At 41.2% G+C, this 21,566-nt stretch overlaps 1 protein-coding gene across 3 annotated transcripts in view; it reads left to right on the top strand.

The window, feature by feature from the left end:
* sipa1l3 (signal-induced proliferation-associated 1 like 3) overlaps positions 1-20,842 on the top strand; it is a 73,817-nt gene extending 52,975 nt beyond the window's left edge. For all 3 annotated transcript variants that reach the window (XM_067594822.1, XM_067594821.1, XM_067594823.1), the window contains 17 exons: positions 14-117; positions 2,153-2,310; positions 2,404-2,986; positions 3,766-3,864; positions 4,002-4,177; positions 7,307-7,558; positions 8,860-9,042; positions 9,572-9,696; positions 10,547-10,662; positions 10,760-11,208; positions 13,013-13,228; positions 13,625-13,787; positions 13,894-14,068; positions 14,325-14,474; positions 15,784-15,910; positions 16,296-16,377; positions 17,053-20,842. In XM_067594822.1, coding sequence (XP_067450923.1) covers positions 14-117; positions 2,153-2,310; positions 2,404-2,986; positions 3,766-3,864; positions 4,002-4,177; positions 7,307-7,558; positions 8,860-9,042; positions 9,572-9,696; positions 10,547-10,662; positions 10,760-11,208; positions 13,013-13,228; positions 13,625-13,787; positions 13,894-14,068; positions 14,325-14,474; positions 15,784-15,910; positions 16,296-16,377; positions 17,053-17,247 — 3,353 coding nt within the window. In that variant the 3' untranslated portion in view covers positions 17,248-20,842. The remainder of the gene's footprint in view (positions 1-13; positions 118-2,152; positions 2,311-2,403; positions 2,987-3,765; positions 3,865-4,001; positions 4,178-7,306; positions 7,559-8,859; positions 9,043-9,571; positions 9,697-10,546; positions 10,663-10,759; positions 11,209-13,012; positions 13,229-13,624; positions 13,788-13,893; positions 14,069-14,324; positions 14,475-15,783; positions 15,911-16,295; positions 16,378-17,052) is intronic.
* The last annotated feature ends 724 nt before the right edge of the window (positions 20,843-21,566 follow it).

Genomic DNA, 21,566 nt, shown 5'->3' with positions numbered 1-21,566 from the left:
GGTTCCTCTCCAGCGGACTCTACGGGCACCCACTCCCTGTACACCACCTACCAGGGCTATGAGGTTATGTTCCACGTGTCCACCATGCTGCCATACATGCCCAACAACCCACAGCAGGTAAGAGCTCAGGAGCGCTCCCACCTTAAAGTTCAGCACCATCTCCTGGGGCTGTATGCTGTGTCTCAGGTCAAGCTCTGACGTGCACCGCTGGAAAATACATCCGTGACTATCGTTGGTTGACACCCAAAGCCCATCAAAGTCTAGCTGTGGTTGTCCGTTAAAGCTTCTGTCGTTCGCTTTGGGTCATAAACCGCAGCAAGAATTCATGAATTGGAAACTCGTGACTTGTGTCGCCCTCTTCATTTAGAGTCTCTTTCCTCTTTTATTCAGCCTCTTGTGTGTTTTTATAGTCTTTGTTCTCTGTAACTTTGCTTTTCTGTCCTCTTTTACTCACTCGCTTTTTCTTTTGCCCTCTCTCTGCCTCTCATTCTTTAAGTGGATCAGAGCTGGGTGGGGTTCAGTAGTGAGTAGTTTCTTTATTTTCTCCCTCATTCTTTACTTCTTTAAATAAAGCGGCCTTCCTACACATTCTCCTGGGTGCTGTGTGTTTGCAGCGTGGGCTGCGTCAGTGACCTATGTGTAAGAACATTTTGCGTGTGGGTATATTTAATAGTTTGCATAAGTGGTTGCGTGTGAGGCTCACACGGGTAAACACATGTGCTGAGACAGGCCCTGTGGGTGCTCAAGATGTACACACTTTATAGTGTGTGAGTGCATCACTGCAGAACAGGGAAGGCTAGAAATGATTCTTCCTCAAACACCTCAAAATGTCATAAATTAATCTTGTAAATTAGAGAACTTTGATTACATCTGTCATATTCACAGAAAACACCTTTTGACGGTTACATCATCTTGTAAAACATCTTGTAAAAGTTGATTAAACAAATAATGTCAGAGTTACACATTGAAGTGTGTTGGAACAGTTAATATTAGTGTCAACTCTTCCAATAAAAAGTGCTATTTTATAAATGGTACAATAACTCCATCCAGAGGTTCAGAGACTGCAGCAGAACACACAGTCACATCCTCAGATGAACCTCTAGGTGGCAGCATCTGACATTTAAAGATAACAGGACGAACAGAGGATGAATGAAGTAGATAAATAGCTGCTGTGATTGAAAAAGAGTTAAATGCATAAAGAGCAATTACACAAAGAAAAATGTTTCTCCTATCGCTCTCATTTTATTCTCCTCTTAAAAAAAAAGTCTCCTTCCCACTAAGAACACTTTGAGACAAATGTAAGACTGGCACATATTTACATGTACACTTGTAGAATCCCCCTCTTCATCTAAACAACAAGATCACAAATATACAAATAAAAAAACATGAAAAAGAATCAAAAAACTACCAGAGCAAAAATTAAGCTGTTCGACACAAAACAAATCTGGTTCTATTCTGTTAAACAGTGTGATGTGCACATTTTTTCAGTAGAGAGGAAAAGGAGAGCTGAGCCTGCAGAAGCTAATCCTGCAAAGTTCTTCATATATAAACCATGATAAAATGAAAATTTCCACAGTAAATAACCATAGAAACGTGCATATCAACAGTATTTTGTTGTGTTTACAATGGATACTAAAATAAAACATAGTCAAGTTGTTGATAAAAGATCCTAAATGTTAGCTTCTATTTAAATGATATTCATTTTAACGTTTGTAACCACCACATTGAGCACAATAATACACATTTTCTATTGCAGCCTTAGTGCAAGTAAAGGATGCTCCATGCTGGAGAATGTGTGTATCTGTGGCCAAACAGTGGGCTGGATTACATAATTGGTACTTTCACACTTCCCTCTGCAGATGAAGAGCGGATTGGCAAGCGCCGCTCCGCAGACACAGCCTGGACTCTGTGCCATGTCTCCTACACATACACAGATAGACGTACAAACCAGCACACACACAGACACAAATAGCCCACACAGAATCCGCAAAAACAAATTACATAAAGAGCTGTTGTGAGGTGTACTGTCTAGTAGTGGACGTCTCAATCTCTCATTTCCCTTTGTCAGACTTTCTCCATCGTTCACTGAGTCACTACTTTCAACGCCAATAATGTTCGCTCATTTTATTAATTTGTCATTTTCTCCCCTTAGCTCCTGAGGAAGAGGCACATAGGGAACGACATTGTCACCATAATCTTTCAGGAGCCCGGAGCGCTGCCTTTCACCCCCCAGAATATTCGCTCACACTTCCAACACGTCTTTGTGATTGTCCGTGTACACAACCCCTGCTCTGAAAACACCTGTTACAGGTAAAATAGAACACATGTTCATATACACATATCTACAATAATAAATGTATAGTTAAAATCTTCAAATCCTCTCCGTCACATCTTTTCTCTCAGTGTTGCTGTGACCAGAATGAAGGACGTGCCTCCCTTCGGCCCACCCATCCCCAGCGGCGTCACCTTCCGCGACCCGGATACCTTTCGAAATTTCCTTCTAGCCAAAGTTATCAATGCAGAAAATGCAGCGCACAAGTCGGAGAAGTTCCACACCATGGCGACACGCACGCGGCAGGAGTACCTGCGTGACCTGGCTGAGAACTACGTCAGCAGCACGCCGCTTGACTCGGCCGGTAAACTAAACAACCTCATCTCCCTGGCGTCCAAAAAACGCGAGCGCTCAAAGGCAAGAGAGGGAGCGGAGCTGGGGGCTGCGGGGGCTGTCGCCTGGAGGGTGCTGGCCCAGGACTTCAGTGGAGGTGGGACAGAGCTCCCCTGTGCCTTGGGTTTGTCGGCCGAATACGTCCTCCTGATAGACTGCTCCACCAAAGAGGTGGTGTTTAACTGTTTCTGTGCGGATGTAATTGGCTGGACGCCGGAGCGGCTGGCGCTGAAGATCTTCTACGGCAGAGGAGACCACATTGCAGTGCGGGTACCAGAGGGCTGTGCGCAGGACATCAGGGAAGTGGTGCAGAGGTTAAAGGTGAGAGTTGAGAGCCCATTCTTTTGAATATGTTTATACTATATCAATACACTATTTATTATAGTGTTATTTTGAAAATTGGGGAAATTTTCTACGTAGATTTTAAGCCTGTATACACTTTAATTCTGTTATATCTGCTGAAAGCATTAAACTCTTGACATTCTTAATAGTTTAACCAGCCATCCTGGAAAACCTGGAAATTCACTCAGAGAGTCAACCGTTTATTACAAGTAGTTTAGGTGTTTGTAATGCAATACCATTATGTAAATATCATAAAAAGTGTGCTAAGTGTGCCTATAAAGTGCGTATTAAATAATTGTTATTTAGCACTCTATGCAATCACATAGCTCACTTTTTCAATGGAATTACGCAACTGCATGCATGGACTGATGGCATTTCATATTGTGATAATCCCTGCAAAATTTGATGAATTAAATGCTGGGAAAAAGAGATTTCCTGGACTCCAGGGAGCTTCATGTTAATCCAACAGAGGAAATAAAATATTAAAAAATGAGTTAATCTTTCTAAAAGTACCAAATACATGCAGATCCAAAGGCTGATAAAGTTTCCAGAGAGCCTGTTGAAATAGTTTCAGCTGGCGTTACTTCATACAAATTTTATTCAACAGAACAGCGAACCTCCTCTCCTCTTCCAGGCTGTTTTATTTTATTTACCTCATATTACAAGACACCTAAAGTCTATTTTAACACAAACATAAGAACATAATACTGTAAATCTAATATTTTTACCTTATTTTATCATTTTCTCTCCTTCTCTAGTCACTGACAGTGGGATGTGAGACGGTGGACATGACTCTGAGGAGAAACGGACTGGGACAACTGGGCTTCCATGTTCGTCTGGATGGCACTGTGGCCGAGGTACCGTCAGATGACCATCTGCTGCACCAGATCTCTACTGAGCGACTGAAACGGTCATTTGTGAAGAATCTTGGCTGCACATAACTGGCATGTTTGAAGGCTTTTATTGTGTTTTTTTTTTTATTATTCTCTGGCAGGTGGAGGAATACGGCTTTGCCTGGCAGGCAGGACTGAGGCAGGGCAGTCGCTTAGTGGAGATCTGCAAGGTTGCCGCGGTGACGCTGACTCACGAGCAGATGATTGACCTGCTGAGGACGTCGGTTACGGTCAAAGTGGTCATCATTCCTCCGTATGAAGAGGGGGGGCCTCGCAGGTGTGTTGGAGTCTGCTTGTTACATTCATGAGCGATTCATCTGTAAACAGCTGTGGTTGAATACAGATGTTGAGGCAGTGGGTGACAGCATAAGAGGGTGCTGAGCGTTAGCAGAAGCATGCAGTAATGGAGGGACAAGAGCGAGCTGGAGTGAGCACAGGACGCTCTTCTCTAAAACACACAAAAGCTCGGGTGAGATAGTGGACAGACTCCAATGTTCTGAGAGGATTTTGCGTGGGAGTGTGTGAAAAGAGGAAGCGAGCGAGCGCAGAGAAAAGAACGATGTGTGGTTCAATCGCGCACGTCTCCCTGCTGAACAACAGAGAGGAAACGGTCAAAAACGAGGCACGGAGACAAAGAGAAAGAAGCATTTGTTAAATGTGAATTGACAAAATCTGCCATTCTTTGTTTCTCTCTCTCCTTTGTATCGTCACAGTCATCTCTTTCAGCTCACTACAGTCTGATTTCTTTTCTCCACCGTCATCCTTTTCCAACCTTTCATCCACACACAAGGTCTCGACTAAGACAGAATAACGAGGCCTTATGAGGCTGATGTGGTGTTACAGAACGGTTACGGAGGTGAAGTGTGTGTGTGTTTCTAGAACCAGGGTTCCTAAATACAGTAATTGTGGCTGACTGTGTGATCGCACAGTGGTTAGATTTCTTTAATGTTGGAGGCAGTTTAATTACACCAAGTTAAATCCCTTTGACACACACACAGATGCACAAAAACACACACACACGCACACTCTACTGTGGCATTGATGCAGCTGATAATTAAGAGTCTTGTATTTCACCCCCCCCCTCTCTCTCTCTTTCTCTCTCTTTGACTTGTTAGCTGTTGTGTGCCAGGCAAGCAGATTGCATGAGATTAAGGCCTGGAATCTGCAAGAGAGAAAAAGCGGAGACCAAAAAGAAATAAATAAATAAATGAGTGGAAGTGATTAATTAAAAATGCATGCCCTGTGCGAATGAAAAGGACAGAAAGGAGGGAGGGATACAGAGAGAGAGAGAGAGAGACAGAAAGGCAGGGTTGAGTGTATTGAGTTGGAGAGGCAGAGAAGTGCTCGGCGAGGAGGACGTGTCTCAACACCACCGAGAGTGAGAGAAGTGGGTGGCAGAGAGAAAGAAAGAGAAACAGGAGAGGAGAGTTGGAAGTGTTTCTCCTTGGTGATCTGCCTCGGCTGTGCACACGCCGGATTGATGGATACAGTAGAGGAGAGGTGTAATAGATGGCGATGGTGTGTTTGACTGTGTGTGTGTTTGTTGGGGAGCTCCAGCTGTGTAACTTCAGCCAGTGTGATGGAAGAAACTCTCCATATCAACATATGTAGGCTCTGCTCTCGCTAAGGTTTGTGTTCTCTTTCTCTGTGTGTGTGTGTGAGGTCACAGTATATACTACTATTATATAACTGGGTGTGGATATTGATTTTTGAGGTAATAGTATTCCTTCATTGATACATCCTTCTGAACATGCATATTGAAAATGGAACGTAATCGTGAGCTTTGTCATATTTTATAAAATGTGTGTGTGTGTGTGTGTGTTTGCGCGCATCTATCCATCCTTGTTCTGCTTACCTCCCGCTGTAGTTTCTATGTTGTGTTTACATTCTTGTAGTAATAGAAGGCTTAGTGTGACTGAGCTCTTGGAGCTCTTAATCCAGGTCAAATATTAAAGGGTCAGTTCACCCAAATAAAAATAAAAATAAATCCAATACAATCAAAGTGAATGGAAATAGATATGATTTAAGTTTGTCTGTCTGGACACGACTGTCCTGGTTATTCTGAATAATTCGTAGACTGAAGTGTGAATTTCTGCAGAAGACATAGTTCCTATGAATAAATGTTTTTTGGTTTTGTTTGACTTGTTTTGTATAGTCAGCAACGCAAAACCTAAAAATATTCAGTTATAATATCATATATGACAGAAAACCAGCAAACATTCACATTTAAGAAGCTGGAATGAAAGAATTGTTGGCTTTAGTGTTTTATCGTTTATAATCATTTATTTTTATGTTGATCGACTAACCAATAAATCAAATCCAATCATTGCAGCTCTATTGCTGAGCTGTGTTTGTTTCTCTTTAAGTTCGTTTTAGATCCTCACTGTGAATTTCACCCTCATTTCACCTCAACTCTTCACTTTGACACCATGTTTCTACCAACGTTGTCACTCTCTCCCCTCGGCTCCTCCTCTCTCTCCCTCTCGGCATTTGTCTCGTCTTAAATACATCCTCTATGCATATTTGATGCCCGCCTGTAATAGGCTTTGTGAATAAAATAATGATGATATGTAAAATATACAGTATGTGCTGGATGTTGGATGTGAGGCTTCCATGAGGAACATTTTTGATGTTTTTGCCTCTCTTGTGTTTTCCTGAATTGAGTGCTGATAAAGATGGCCACCGTCCAGCTGGGACAGTGACTCTAATAGTGACTTCATTATTGATGAGAATAAATGCCAGCTTATCTTCATTTGAGGGTTGGTTTCCTCACATGATTTTTTAATCTTTTTATTCTGACACAGAGCTAAAAATGTCAGTGTAGTTGAGATTTAAGAGCTGTTTGTTGATACTGTTTTATTACTATTATATACTATTTTTTTAGGGGAAAAAAGTACTTGTACCAAGTGACTGCGGCCCTGTACGTACACACATACTGTATTTATCTCTAAGAGTGAGAGACCTTGAGTGAGAAGCTCTTTGATGAGATTAGAGGGTTATCACTGTGCCTGTGCTGTTGTTCAAACACGCACACACACACACTTGACCTCAGTCTCACAGTAGGCAAGATGGAGTCCTGATGTGCCAATAATCAGCTTCCTTTCCTCTCTCTTCATCGGTGTCAGGGGAGCTCATTAGTGAATGCTCTTATGTGTCTGCTGCGTGTTCCAGCATCCACAAAGCTTATTATGAGAGAATGGTTATGTGGAGTACTCTGAGGAAATATGTTGAGAAGTTTTCTCACGCTGAACTCATTTCAGAAGAGACCGATCCGGTTCAGCTGCAGTTTATGTCTTTAGAGAGGATGATCTTGTGTTGAGGAAGCAAAATGAGGACATTTAAGCATCAAATCCACTGGTTGTTTTGGATGTCTTACTAATAAGCCTTCGCCACGCTGTCTCTTCAGGGGCTGCACAGAGGAGTACGAGATGAAGACCATGGAGCAGAAGCCAGAACCTGAGCCTTTGGCGGCAGGCTACCGACCCTCCCCTCGCCCAACATGGCGATGGGACAGCCCACCTATTCCCCAAGGGCTCCACAGCGCTCCCAACCCGCAGCGCTGGGCCCCCATGGGCCCCCCGCCTCTTCCGCTGCCTCGCTCACACAAGGCTCTGATGCCTGTTCCCTACAGGGAGCCCCAGCACCTCAACTCCAAGAGGTAGGTCACCGATAAAAGTGCACGACCCTGTCAGTAGCATCAGGATTAGCATGTATTCATGCTCTGCACATAATTAATTTATCTGTCTCAGATAATTTTTTTAATTGGCATGTAATAATGACATATAGAGTCATCAGGATAAAATATAAAGGCTTTGTCAATCCAGTCTTCAGTCTAAATTATGATTAAAGTGCATAATTTATAAACAAAACTCAATTAGTAGAACCTGAACTTTTGGGTGTATCATGATGAGTCATTAAAAAGTAGACAAAAACAAATTATGATGGTAAAAGTGTAAAAATGATCAATCTTTTCCATGTATTCACAAACCTGCAGCTGTAGTTCCAGACCTCTGAATCACCCTTCACGTGTCAGATTCATTCTGCTCTTCAAATTGTTTTGGCTTTCATGCTCATTAATGGCCGATCGTTGCTTTGAAGGCTGGATTACAAATGACGACGTCACCTTCCTACATAGCTGACTAACTATAAGGCTACATTCATGAACAAATCAAGTCTGGATGAGATTGCTACAGATGTATGTGTTGTTGTAAGAAGAATAACAACTCTTAAATCTTCATGTTTCTATGTTCATTATATAAAAATGTCAAGTTAACTGTTCCCGGTAACCACTACCACAGCTTCAGTATCGTCATTATTGAAATATTGTAAATGATATCAATCGATCGGTTGAAGATATTTCTTGGTTTAACTGCTTTTTAGTGATGACCTTTCTGCATGCAGCACTTAAAATCCTAAATAAACATTTGACGCTCGAGTTCTTTGAAGTCAAGGCACAAATATATGTTCTTATTGCTCCACTCTTCTTAAGTCCCTCTTTAATCAAATACATTTGGAAACTTAGTATCATTTCATAGTAACTGATATTCTGAAAATGTATCTGTACAAGTGAAAAGCTGTACAGAATACAGTTTTTTATTCTACTACAATGAACCAGGTGTTTTCCTTGACTTCAGTTGGTTTAGTAGGTTATTAGTGTTTGATCTTAGTGTTTTGTTCAGGATAGTCGTCTGCAGGATATTTAAAATATGTTTACAGTGATCTCACCTGCTTTTTTGCTCTCTGTTGCTAACTAGAGACATGATACTTGGTGGTGTCACACTGCCTGCTCCCAAAGTTAATAACTGCAATCAAATCCTAGCAGATTCAAACTGGATCACTTTTTTTTGAAGCGCTGCCTGTCACTGAATTTATACAAATGGTTTCCTCTGCTCCTCACTCTTTGTGGTGTATTTGTTATCCCCTTGTTTAACCATCTTCCTTCATGCTGTGTTCCCTCAGGCCTGTGAGCTACCCAGAGAACCACTACAGCATGTCTCCTGCAGGAGGCGACAGACTGCTGCCCTACAGAAACCCCTCAGCCAGCTTCTCCTCACCCTCCTCAGGCCTGGTGGGCCTCTCTACAATAGGGCCGCCTGGAATCACACCAGGGCCCTTTGTACGCTACAAACCTTCACCCGACAGGTGTGTGTGTGTGTGTGTATGTGTGTGTCTGTGGCCTTTTTGTTCTCTGAGCTCTTCTTTGATCTTGATTAAACATGTCTGATATTACTCATAACAACTGTTTTGTGTACTAGAGACGAATTATATCGGTTCATAGCTGGATAATGTGTAGACATGTATGAACACACTGTCTCCTGGAGGAAGAATCTGTTGTGTAGGAGGCTCTTCCTGACAGTGCGGAGGTTGATAACATCTCGCCCAACCTGAGGAACGTGTTTTATTCAGCTTCCACCAGAATGCAAAACAGAAACTGAAAATTTCTTCTGCTCAGTCAAATAGTACATTTTTAGTTTAGTGTGTGTGTCTGGTGATTTATGTGTGTGTTCTTTTAACTCTATGTGTTTAATGTGTTTTAGTAAAGCCTTTAATATGAAAAGATCTGATTCACCCAAATGTGTAATAATCTAACAAATAAATATTTCATATACCACCAACAATAGCATGAATGTATTAATCACATACCCTTCCCCTCTTCTCCTGTGATCTGTAGATATGGAACAGGACAGCGCCCCCTGCTGCCCTACGAGCCCCACCTCAGTGTGGACATCACGTCCAGTGGAGAGTCTTCCTCAGGCTTCACCAGTCAGGACAGCACCATGGAGCGCTGCAAAACAGGTATGTCATCATCATCCTCAAAAAACTGCAAGCCCTTTTCTTAAGATAACTGTGCAACATGTTATTTACTATCTGCATGGTGGCTATAATCAATATTTTTATATTAACAACAAATCATATGACTACTTGTATGTGAAAGGTGTTGTTCGTAATGATGAGATGTATCACCTGATTCTGCACTTTGCCTCAGATGTACAGAGATTTTAGTGTTTTTCAGCTCAACGTTTTTTGATTTGATTCACTCTCATTGCTCTAATAGTATCGTTATCAATAGTATCAGCGAAAAAAGCCCTAAAAACTCAATGTACACGATCTGCTCAGCACCGATCTGCAGACAGACAAAGTTAGCGACCAGCTGGTGAAACATAGTGGAGCATTTAGCAGCATAAGAGCCAGATATTTCCCTCAGGAGTTGGTGGAGACAAAAATAGAGCTATAATTGAGTGAATATTGGACTTACATTAATCAGGTGGACAGAAACACGACTCCAATTAAATGCTAATGTTTCTGTGAATCTGCTGATTGTGTAAATAAGCAACTGCTAACATGTTCATCATGTCTTAAAAAGTGATAATAAGTCAGTTTTGTGTTTACAGTTTGTTTCTGCTGGAAACTGAATCACTTATTGTAGGTTTAATGTTATTTTTTTAGCTACAGCCATGATTTCTCCATTGATTCAGAGTGTGTATGTTGCACAGTAGAGTCAAGATAGCTGAGGGTGATTTTGAGCGTTGGTGAGTTGGGGGAGGACTGTTTAAATGTGCTATAAGCATTTAATCCTCTTTGCCAACCATAGAGGTTTGGTGTAATTTGTTTTAATCCTGCGAGTGTCTGTGTGTTTTCTGTCTAGAACCCCTCTGGCACGTCCCAGCGTCATCGTCTCGGGGGCCAGGTGGTGGAGGGGGGCAGAGGAGACTAACCAGACAGGATGTCCCGGGGAAAGACTCCCCAAACAGACACTCGAAGGTCAGACTCCGCTCGCCAATCACAGGGTCTCATTTGTTCATCTGTCACCTTCTTTGCTTCATTGCCTCTCTGACCGTCGTCCTCGTGTCCTCCGCAGGGCGACACTCAGTACTCGAGCCACTCCAGCAGCAACACTCTGTCCAGTAACGCCTCCAGCAGCCACAGCGACGAGCGCTGGTTCGACGGAGGCGCTGGAGGAGAGCGCGGGGGTGGGGGTTGCCTCAGTGACCCAGCTGACCCTGACCCCGACCTTCTCAACAAGGGGGGGTCCAATGACAGCGGCATTGACGCCCCGACCCACTACAACAACAACACTCGCCACGGAAACATTCCTAACAGCCAATCCCACAAGCCCGTGCACTGCTCCGCCACCTACAGCGGCATCCAGGAGCTGTCTGTGGGAAGGAGCAGCGGCGGGGGAGAAGCCAGGAGACGAGAGTCATCACCCATCATACCAGCTGCAGCCAATCAGAACAAAGGGTACCGGACGAGGACATTCCCACCTCCTGGCTCCAGCACTGATAAAATGGATGCTTTTAAACCAAGGTAATAGACCGACTCAGTGATGAGATCCATCTTTTATGGCGCGTTTTATGAAGATAATATTCACTAACATTAACCTCAACAAACGACGGGGCAGACGAAGCCCAAATATACGCTGGTATAATGTATAATGCTGCTTAGCTTAATGGAGAATATGTGTACTCAGCAATAACCCAAGACTTCTAACAAGTCTGTAAATTTAGCAAGTTAATGAACCACCATCACTGTACCATCACTATCCTTTTTAAAATGAGAGTTTAATACATGGAAATGTGATCATTAATGTATCAAGGATGCATTAAGGATTATAGCAGACTAATCCTTGTGCAACATGCAGATCATCATATAAGCTCTTATGCTGCTGGACGCATCGTAAATGCAAACAGTCATTAAAGACGCTATCATACACAACGTTCAACCACTCTGTGTTGGATTAAAAGATGCCATCAACCTCTAATGCTTCAGTCTGGGTCTGGGATGCGTTGGAGTCGGACTATCTCTGCATAATACAGACAAAAAAATGTAAAACTGAAGACTTTTAGGACGCAGATGCTTCATTACAGGTATTGTAAATACACACAATTTGACTGAAAGCGTTGAAAGATTTTTAATTTGTTTGGGTTCGAGGATTCAGTGTTATATGGTGCTCATAATACTCTGAGTGATTAACTGAATTATTTGCCAGTGAAGAAGAATTGGTTCATTGAATCAAAGTTGTAGTTTGTAGCATGGTAATTAGTCGATAAATGATGGTATTGTACTGTAGTAGTAGTCCATAACTCTTCTACTGTTTACCGTTGCTATCGAAGTGTCAGTTATCAGTTATAGTATAAAGTGTCACTAAATGGACAACAACACCTGGAAGTTAACTGCACACTCCGTTTTTATTTTCTGATCAATGAGAAGGAGCAAAGGAAAATGTATGATACCAGAATAATACCTGCCATCAAAAAGTAACATCTAAAAAAGTGCAGTGAAAGAATCTCAATTCACCACCTGTTGGTTACTGTGCTCTAATCATTTCTTTTGCAATTTTAAAGTTTATGTTTGCCTTGTTTTCCAGATGTCAATCAATAACATGATAATTATTTTTTCTTTCTTAAAAACCTCCTCCAGAGGTATTTTAAGTCATGTAATTTGTTTTTGATGTGTCCACAAAAAGTTTAAATGCTGTGTTAAAAAATACTTATTAATTATTTCTACTCCTCCCAAATTGGTAAATCCAGAATCTATGAACATGCAAATTTTGTTCATTTCAAAAGTTTAACTGCTGGATGGAAGACGTACTTCCCTTTGAAGTCCATCATTATATGTGCACTAAATTATTTATTGGACTGGGACCGGCTTCCTAGTTGTAACAACACAAAATCATCACACATTTTAAACTGAGACTTGAGGTGAACACAAAGAAACGTCAGCTGATGAATGTGAAATCATTCTGCACAGTGAAGCTCAAACGATAATTTAACGATCCTGCAAAGAGGCAATAAGGGCACAGACGCTGTTAATCTGAGTTTAAAGATTTACGCTGATGTGATCTACATATCTCGTTCTTTTAGATTAATTGTACTTTACATCGTGGTGCGTCACAAGCTGTCTGTGACATAATGTGTTGAGATGACGTGTGGCCACATCTGAGTATACGCACCAAGTAGCTGTTCACTTTCTGCAAGGATGTTCGTATCATTGCTTCATCTATCTTAGCAGTGTTGCAAGTGAAAGCCAAACACAGTTAGCTTCACCGTGTCAAACTGTGTTTGATGCGTCTTGATGAATGACTCACTTACATGTCTGTTTGTCCTCTCAGGGCCTACACACCACAGGGTTACAAGACACCAACAACAGAGAAAGCCCGGCATGTCCGAGCCTCTACGACAACGCCCACTTCAGCTCTGTCCAGCTCCGCCCCCAAGGCCTTATACGGAAAGAGCCGACAAACTGCCTGGCAACCCGAAGACATCAGCCCATCACCTTCAAACACGACCACAACATCCAGCTCTGACAGCAGCAGCAGCAGCAAGAAGTAAGTTAACGGCAGACAACTTAAAAAGGTCGGCTTCCATTTAGCTGATGCTCTGTCGGGCCAGAAACGTTATCTGCCTTATTTAGCTTCTCGTCTCCAACATTGGTGAGCGATGAGTTTTTGGCTTCTGTATGTGGAACATCATAAATATTTCAATGAAATTGGTTTTCAACAAGCATCTAAAAAACTCCACAAAGAAGAAAGCTAAGAATAGTTAAAATGTTTGTGGCCATTAGTGAAAATTGTCTTTCAGTGCTTGCAAGAAAAACTCAATTCTCTAAACCAGCTGACGGGGCTGGAGGAGTAAATGGCGTGGATTAATGTGGGGAGACACATACCATTAATAAAATACGTGATGTCTTTTGTGCTTGTGGTGCTCATGTCTTCTGTCTCCAGGCAGGTGGATGCAAATTCAAAGAATGTGTTTGGACAGCCTCGACTCAGAGCATCACTGAGGGACCTTCGCTCTCCACGGCGAACCTACAAGAGCACCATCGAAGACGACCTGAAGAAACTGATCATCATGGACAACCCCGGAGAGGCGCCACAAAGAGATCCGGTGAGGAACGCACACTTGAAGACGGTCACGTTACGCTTCAGTTAACAGTCTCGCTATGATAAACTCGCACGCACAGCTCTGATCTCTTTTGTCTCTCTTACTTTAGTCTCCCAGACGCACCTTGCAGCGCACTTTCTCAGATGAGTCTCTGTGCAGCGGGCGCAAGGATGCCAGCTTCGCCAACTCTGAGAACCAGACCACCCCCATGGATGTGCTTTTCACCTGTACGCTGCCCACACGCAGACACGCCGTCTCCTCCAACCACATGCAGAGCAAGAAGGGTGAGTTTAAACTGCGCCGCTGTCATTTTGTGTGTTCAGGCAGGTGGACGGTGTTGAATGTTCTCTGCCAACACTGCTGAGTTCAGAGAATTAGCTGCCAAGTTTCATTCTTTGTGGTTGTAAGGAGCTCAGTAGTGAAAGCAATCTCATGAGGATTGTTATGTACAGTTTGTTTCTCTTTCATAACATCTACAACCTGCAGGATGCATTCATTAAGAGGTTCGTTTACTTACTGTTCTCCTCTCTTGCCCCTCAGTGCCTCTGTCTGCGTCTGAGCTGTCCCTTACAGAAGTGAGGGACAAAGTTCCCCCCCTGAGGAGGCTGGATCCCGGGCTCATGCCCCTCCCTGACACAGCCTGTGGACTTGAGTGGTCCAGTCTGGTCAACGCTGCTAAAGTCTACGAAGGTGAGATGCTGCAAGAGAGGCTCAGTGTGTTTTAACTTTTCAAACCTGTAGATGGTTTGCTCTGGTCCGAATCAGTGGATAAGTTGGTAAATTTGTTGTGTTTTCTCCGTGGTTTGGCTTCTTTTCATACAAAAAATATCAAAGTGAACCAAAATGCATCATTAAAAGCCATATGAGAATGTTCACTTCCCTCATTGGTTAGATGTGTCTGCGGCAGGGACTAAAACAAACAGGAAGAAGGTCCTATCTGCCCAAATATCAAGGAGGCAAAATACTTTGATGCTAGTCCAGGTTGGATCTCGATTGACTCTCCAGCGAGCTGCTAGCAACTGTTGATTTTACTCAGTATGCAAAGTGCAAATTTGCAGAGAAAGCTTTGTAATCGGCTCAGATCATTCCCACCACAAACAAACCGCTCCAGAACTTGTTAGTGATCAGACTAAGACCACTTCCTCTAAAGGTTTTTTTTTTGGTCTGCACCAGAGTACATTTGCTGTGTTCACATCTGCCTAAAGGTATCACACCAAGGGGTAAAACAAACCAGAGTCCACTTCAACCAGACTAAATAAGGCAGGCTTGAAAACACCTTGAGACTCTAAATGTAATACAATATCTTTGTGTTATTAATTCACACCAGTTTGGGGGGTTCGTGTGTTTTTCTGTCACAGTTTGGACTGAAAATTCTTTAATTAGCAGCTCAAGCAAGGTTATTTATATGTCCGCTGTTTAAGTGAGTGAGAGTCATACAAAACGTTGCATCTACACACACAAGCACTTACATTAACTAACATATCAGATTGATGTATAGTTATAATTTGACAATTTAATGCGGAACAATTTAAAATCACTGTTTCAACAATGAATTTGCAAGATTTAAAGAAAGAAAGATGTTGAATTTAATTAACCAGCTTAGAAATCCTAAAATACCTGGTGGGTGTGTGATATATCGTCTGGATGTCGGGGGGTTGGTGTCTCGGCTCTCCTCTGTCACATGACACTCCTGAGAAAGAAAGACGTGTGTGTGTGTGTGTGTGTGTGTGTTCATCTACACCTCGTACTGGATCACGTGCTCTGCTTCCCAGCCACTGCTTCTGTTCTGGGTCTGTCTACTGTCCCTCGTGTCCTCGGCCGCCCATCACAGCACAGACAAACACATTAGACTCAGGCCAATACTTGATCCCTGGCCTCACCTGCTGCCAGGTCCGCCTGTGTCAAGGTGTGATTGTGTCATGCATCTCGTGGGGCGTTAGAGGAAAAAAGAGTTGTTTCTTCACCTTTTTGAAAGCAAGATCATGTGTCTCTGTTACAGCACAAAGAGCAGTTTCCCTTTTCTCGCTGACTGAGCCGCAGGTTGGAGGTCCAGACATGAGACCAGTCATCAGTCCTGTCCAGTTTCCCACTCCGCAGACGCCACGAACCACACCGACCTTCAGCGGGTACGTCGACCTCACCACGACATATATGACATACAGAAGGACGTTTGTTCATAAACAGTATTTGTGGTGAAGTAGTGCAACTAAAGAGAAGATGAGGAACATAACCAACAAGTATTTATGTTGCTGTCCTGTTGTAAACTTTGTCACTGCTGCCACCCAGTGGTAACTCCCTGAACCTCCAGGTTGTTTATTCCTCTGTGATTCTCACTTCAGTTGGTTATTTGAGTTGTTGAACCAGTTTCTGTGTTGCCAGTAGGGATGTTTATTCTTTCCTGCCAACGCACCAGTAAAACCTCTCCTTTTAAATAACCAGTACCGTGTGTCTTGTCAGGATTTTTTAATAACTAGCTTTATGCAAACTAACGTGTGCTGTTTGTGTTTACAGTGACGAGGTGCCCAACGATTTGTCGGGACGTCTCTACCACCTGGAGGTGATGTTAAAACAGCTCAACACTGATCTGGAGAGGGTGAGAATCTTTAGTTTTTCACTTTTTTTGCTTTTATTAAACAGTTAAAAGTAGAAAGTAATGTTGTAAGAACCCACTAGAGAACTACTTTCATCATTTTTTAGATTTTTACTGTGTCATACTGTAATGATATTATAACAATTCAAAGAAATTGTTTGACATTTTGGGAAATATGCTTCTTCAATTTCTTGTCGAGAGTTGAATAAGAAGCTTTATACCACTTTAATGTCTGTACAATACACATAAAGTTACAGTCAGGATATGTTTAGCTTAGCATAAAGAATGGAAACGGGACACCTGGCTCTGTCCAAAAGTAACAAAAGCTCACTAGTTAACACATTATATTTTGTGTTTAATCTATATAAAAATCAAATTGTAAAAACAAAAAGTTATGGTTTTATTGGGACTATGTGTTGGACTATTTCTTGGCCAGGCTAGCTGTTTCCAGTCTTACTGCTAAGCTAACTGGTTTAATAACTGTAACTTCAAAGTTAGCGATAGCAACAATGGTATCAATCTTCTCATCTAACTCTCAGCAAGAGAGTGAATAAAAGTATTCCTTAAAATGTCAAACTATTCTTTTAAAAACAGTGAAAATTGTAGATCCATTCACACTGAACTGAACTGTCAACATCTCTTTTTTTTCTCCTTATTGTTTATCTTTTAAACCACCAGGAGAAACACGACAAGGTGGTGCTGCTCGCCGAGATGGCCAACCTGAGAGAGAACAACCAGCGCTTACAGGAGGAGAGCCACACAGCCAGCGAGCAGCTGCGCAAGTTCAGCATGCTTTTTACCAACATCAACAAGACAGGAAGTGACCACGAGGCGCGCTCCATAACCCCCGAAACTCAGTCAAAGAGGGAGTGATCGGCACCTGCAGAAGAAGAAGAAGAGTATGTGATTCAGGCCAGAGGGAGGGCGAGAGTGTGAGAGAAATATCCTTTTAGCGCTGCCTGCTCAGTACCCATGATTCCTTGCACACACACACAGGGGCAGCAGAGGTCACCGTGATGTCACCTCACTCAGCTTCCACTGGACCGCCTTAAACTGGAAAAAGCCAGAAAAACACTTTCTTTTTTTTTTTTTGAATCACTCCCAGAAAGTCTCGCCCGGCGTTTCTTCTCTCAGCCTGTGCACAGACGGAGCAGAGAGCCTCCCTCTCTTTTCTCTGAGCCTGTTTATTTTTATAAACTGAACTCTTATATATATATATATACTTGTCATATATATATATAAATAAATAAATACATACGCTACTATGCTTAGAGGAGCGAGTAGGAGTGGAGACTGTTTTACATCACCTGGAGAGGCCTAATACTGTTCCTGCAGCGAATCAGCCAAAAAAAAAAAAGGAAAAAAAAAAAAGACTCATTACAACAGACTGCATCTCCCAGAATGCACTAGAAGTAATGGAAGCTCTACAGACATGGTACTGTAGATAGATGCCTGTGTGGTACAATTCTCATGTATCAATATTATCTATATTGTACTGATATTGTATAACAGTTGTACTAAAGAGGTGTGTGTGTGTGTGTGTGTGTGTGTGTGTGTGTGTGTGTGTGTGTGTGTGTGTGTGTGTGTGTGTGTGTGTGCGTGTAACTGATGGTACAGCGAATACTCAGAAGCATTATCGCACAACAGTGTTTGTGCTCGACTAGATGCATTTTATTATCCTTTTGGTTTGTGTGTGTGTGTGTTAATGCGAGTGTGTGTGTGTGTGTGTGTGTGAGAAAGAGTTTGAATGTGATGGTCTGTTTGACGACTGAGTGATGAACAAACTAGTTTACTGTAATATGAAACTCGTGGGCCACAATATTTTCCTTTCCTCTGTTTACATGGACGAACTGTGGCCCAAAGATGTGAAACAAGCCATCAGCGTGTTGAGAGAGAGTCAGAAACTCAGTGATGTGTGACAGTATCATATCTCTAATGTAGTTTTTAGTTTTCACTGTTTTTTCAGCAGTGCTGTATCATCTCAGATCTAAACTTACTGAATAATTATTTTATCCTTCACTCGTTTTCACTGTACGTCTTCAAAAATAATCATTTTCTAATATCGAAAGAAATCGTTTGACATTTTTTGCGAAATAGCTTATTTGCTTTCTGGTGCAGTTTTGTTACTGGTTTACAGTAAAAAATAATGTAAGAATACTTAATTACAAGTAAAACTCCTGCAAAGGATCACCAAATGAATCTGAGGGGTTGTGAGATGATAAATAAATAGAAAAAAACAAAGTTCTGATACACTTTAAGGTTTGTGGAAGGAAATAACAAGTCTTACAGCTTGTTGCAAATGTAACTGGCCGATGGCGACGCAGCCCTGTGACACGAGAGCTTTGTGTCAGAAATGAAAAACTCTGCATTGAGTGATCACAAAAGAGAAATCCTGATCAGTGAAAAACAATGTAAAATGCTTCACATTTTTATATTTTTATTGTAAGTTTTGCCTTGGTTTCAATTTATTTTTATTCACTTTCTTTTTTGATTATTTGGAGATTTAACTCAATTATTATGAGACAAATTTAATCCCAAACTAATTCTGTGATCTGATGAGGTATTTAGCCACTGCAACGGTTTCTTTTAAAGTCACATACTTACTGTAGGTCGCTGGTGTCAGCTGTCAGCTGGTGCCCTCATAGTATTCAGATATTATCTATTAAATTAGATATAATGTGTGAACTAGTGAACTTTAGAGGTCAGAGCCGGGCTCGCCGTCTTCAGGCTAAATAAGCGTATTTCCACAAATGTCAAACTTTTCCTTTTTTATTACGTCTTTGCATACTAATCAAGATGAAGCTGTGTCTCCAGTAATTTGTGCTTGTAGAAAAAAACATTTACTGTAACATGAAACTCACTCGACAACACTGAAGCTCCTTCATGTCAGAACCACTCTGTGTGTGCGTGTGTGTGTGTGTGTGTGTGTGTGTGTGTGTGTGGATTTGTCCCAATGTTCTGTGATAACCCAAATGAACACAAAAGACACTATTTATACTGTTAGCTTGCTCAACGATATTGTCTACTATATCTATTTTTCATACAGAAACTGTGTGTCTGTGATGGTTTTTTTTGGATGCTGGTACTGAACGGAAGATAACATCCCCGCCGCGGAGTCTGTGTGAGGATGTTTCTTATCTTACAACTTCCTGTATCGATAATTGCTGATAACATTGTACTGAATTATCATCTCCTGCTCTGCTCCGCTCCGCTCCGTGGAACAGCTCCATCAGGAGGCTTCTTCCCTGATCTGACTGGAACTGTTTGTTTGAATTTTTCCAACTCGCTCAGGTTCCTCAAAGATGCTGTTTCATGACACTAAACCGTTGATTTAGGGGTGGGCGATATGCTGCATCGTACCCTCAGACTATTTTGTCAGACTGTTTATACCGTCGTTGCGATCCCTTTAATATTTCTGGGTGTATTAGATCATTGCAGGCAATTGGATTTTTATGATTTTTTTGCACCCAAGTGATAAAGTACTGTGATTTATATGGATTAAATTTGCTGGATTAGACGAAAAACAGACTTTCCTGACTCATTATTTTGTCTATAAATTGATTTTTCATGAAGTTTAACAGTTATGACATAGAATAAAACATGCTGTGATAAAAGATTTGACCCCATATCGCCCACTCCTACACTGATAACTTTTATTTTCACTGACACAAGAGAGGGGACTTGGAGCTGCACCTCCTCCTTCTTCTTCTTCTTCTTCTGCAGCCAGTTATAAAGGTTCACGTTCAGCTTGAGACCAGTAATGTTTTTACCTAAATCTGACTGGACTGTTTAGTGGTTCAGGCCTCTCCAAAAAAAACAAAAAAACAACAAACAACAAGCTCCAACCTTTATCCTGTTTTTGGATATTTAAAGTCTCCTGGTGACACACTCCTGTTGTTCCTCCAGTAGGAAAATCCTTCATTCATGCAGCTTCGCAGGTGTAACTGTGATGTTCGTATCTGCAAGTCTTAATCTTTAGTTTTGCTTATGTAAAAGGGGCAAGGTTTCTTTTTTTTTATTTTTTAATATATATACATTTTGTTTTCATGCATAATTTTAAGCTATTTATAGCATAAACCACGATCCATGTTGAACAAATCAATAATGCATTAAGGTTAATATTGTATAACTAGGTTTGTTTTCTTTTTTTTTTTTAGATGTTAAATATTTTGATAATTTATTTTTTAACACATCGGCCACTGTTGCAGACAGCAGTGAAGATAAGAGGGTACTGTTGTTGTTTTTATTTGTGTATTCTGTTTTATTTCCGATCTGTGTACAAAACTGATTTATGATTCTTCGTCTTTTTCTATTTTCATCTTTCCGCTCTTTGCACCGCGCATAGACAAAAACCTTTGGTTCAATATTGTTTTGTTTTGGGTTGTAATGATAAGTGTACATTTAAAAGTGTAAATTATGTTTTTGTTATTTTATAAAAAATGTATTAAAAATAACTATCAGAACTGTGGCTGTTTTTCATTCTTTTACAGTTTTACCTTCTTTTAAATCATCAGGCTGAAGTTATACAAGTGATAGTAAACTAGCAATCAATCAAACACTGTTATCTTTTTACAATTAATCATTGTGTATAAAATATCACACAATTCACATTTCCACAGCGATATCAAAGTCCTTGTTTTTTCTGGTTAAAGGTTTCCACCAAATATTCAGTTTCTAAATTATATAAAAGCACTAAACTCTCAACGAGGGCTGCAACCAACAATTATTTTCATTATTTGATTATTTTCTCAATTAATCGATTGTTTGATCTATAAAATGTCAGAAAATGGTGAAAGATGTCATCACTGTTTCCCAAAGCCTGAGATGACGTCCTTGTCCCAGTTTTATCTCCGCCAACAGTCAACAACCCAAATAAGTTCAGTTTACTGTCAGAAGAATAAAGACATGACTGTAAAAATGGTCACAATTGATTTAATAGTTGACAACTAACCAATTAATCTACTAATTGTTGCAGCTCTACTATCAGTTGACTGCTTGTTTCAGCACTAACAGGAAAAGTGCATCACTGACACTGTAGACTTTAAAAACATGAAGCACTTTAGAGCAACAGTTAGTTGATCAACAGATTAATCTTTAAACACTTAGATTATTGATTTCATTTTTAGTGTAAAAATTTTAACATAACATCTTAAGTGTGATAATACTTCTGGGGTTTTTGACAAATTAAGTCA

Source organism: Thunnus thynnus, chromosome 7 (genome assembly GCF_963924715.1).
Source record: "Thunnus thynnus chromosome 7, fThuThy2.1, whole genome shotgun sequence".
In the NCBI taxonomy this organism is placed as follows: domain Eukaryota; kingdom Metazoa; phylum Chordata; class Actinopteri; order Scombriformes; family Scombridae; genus Thunnus; species Thunnus thynnus.
This window is presented reverse-complemented; position numbering and strand designations above follow the sequence as displayed.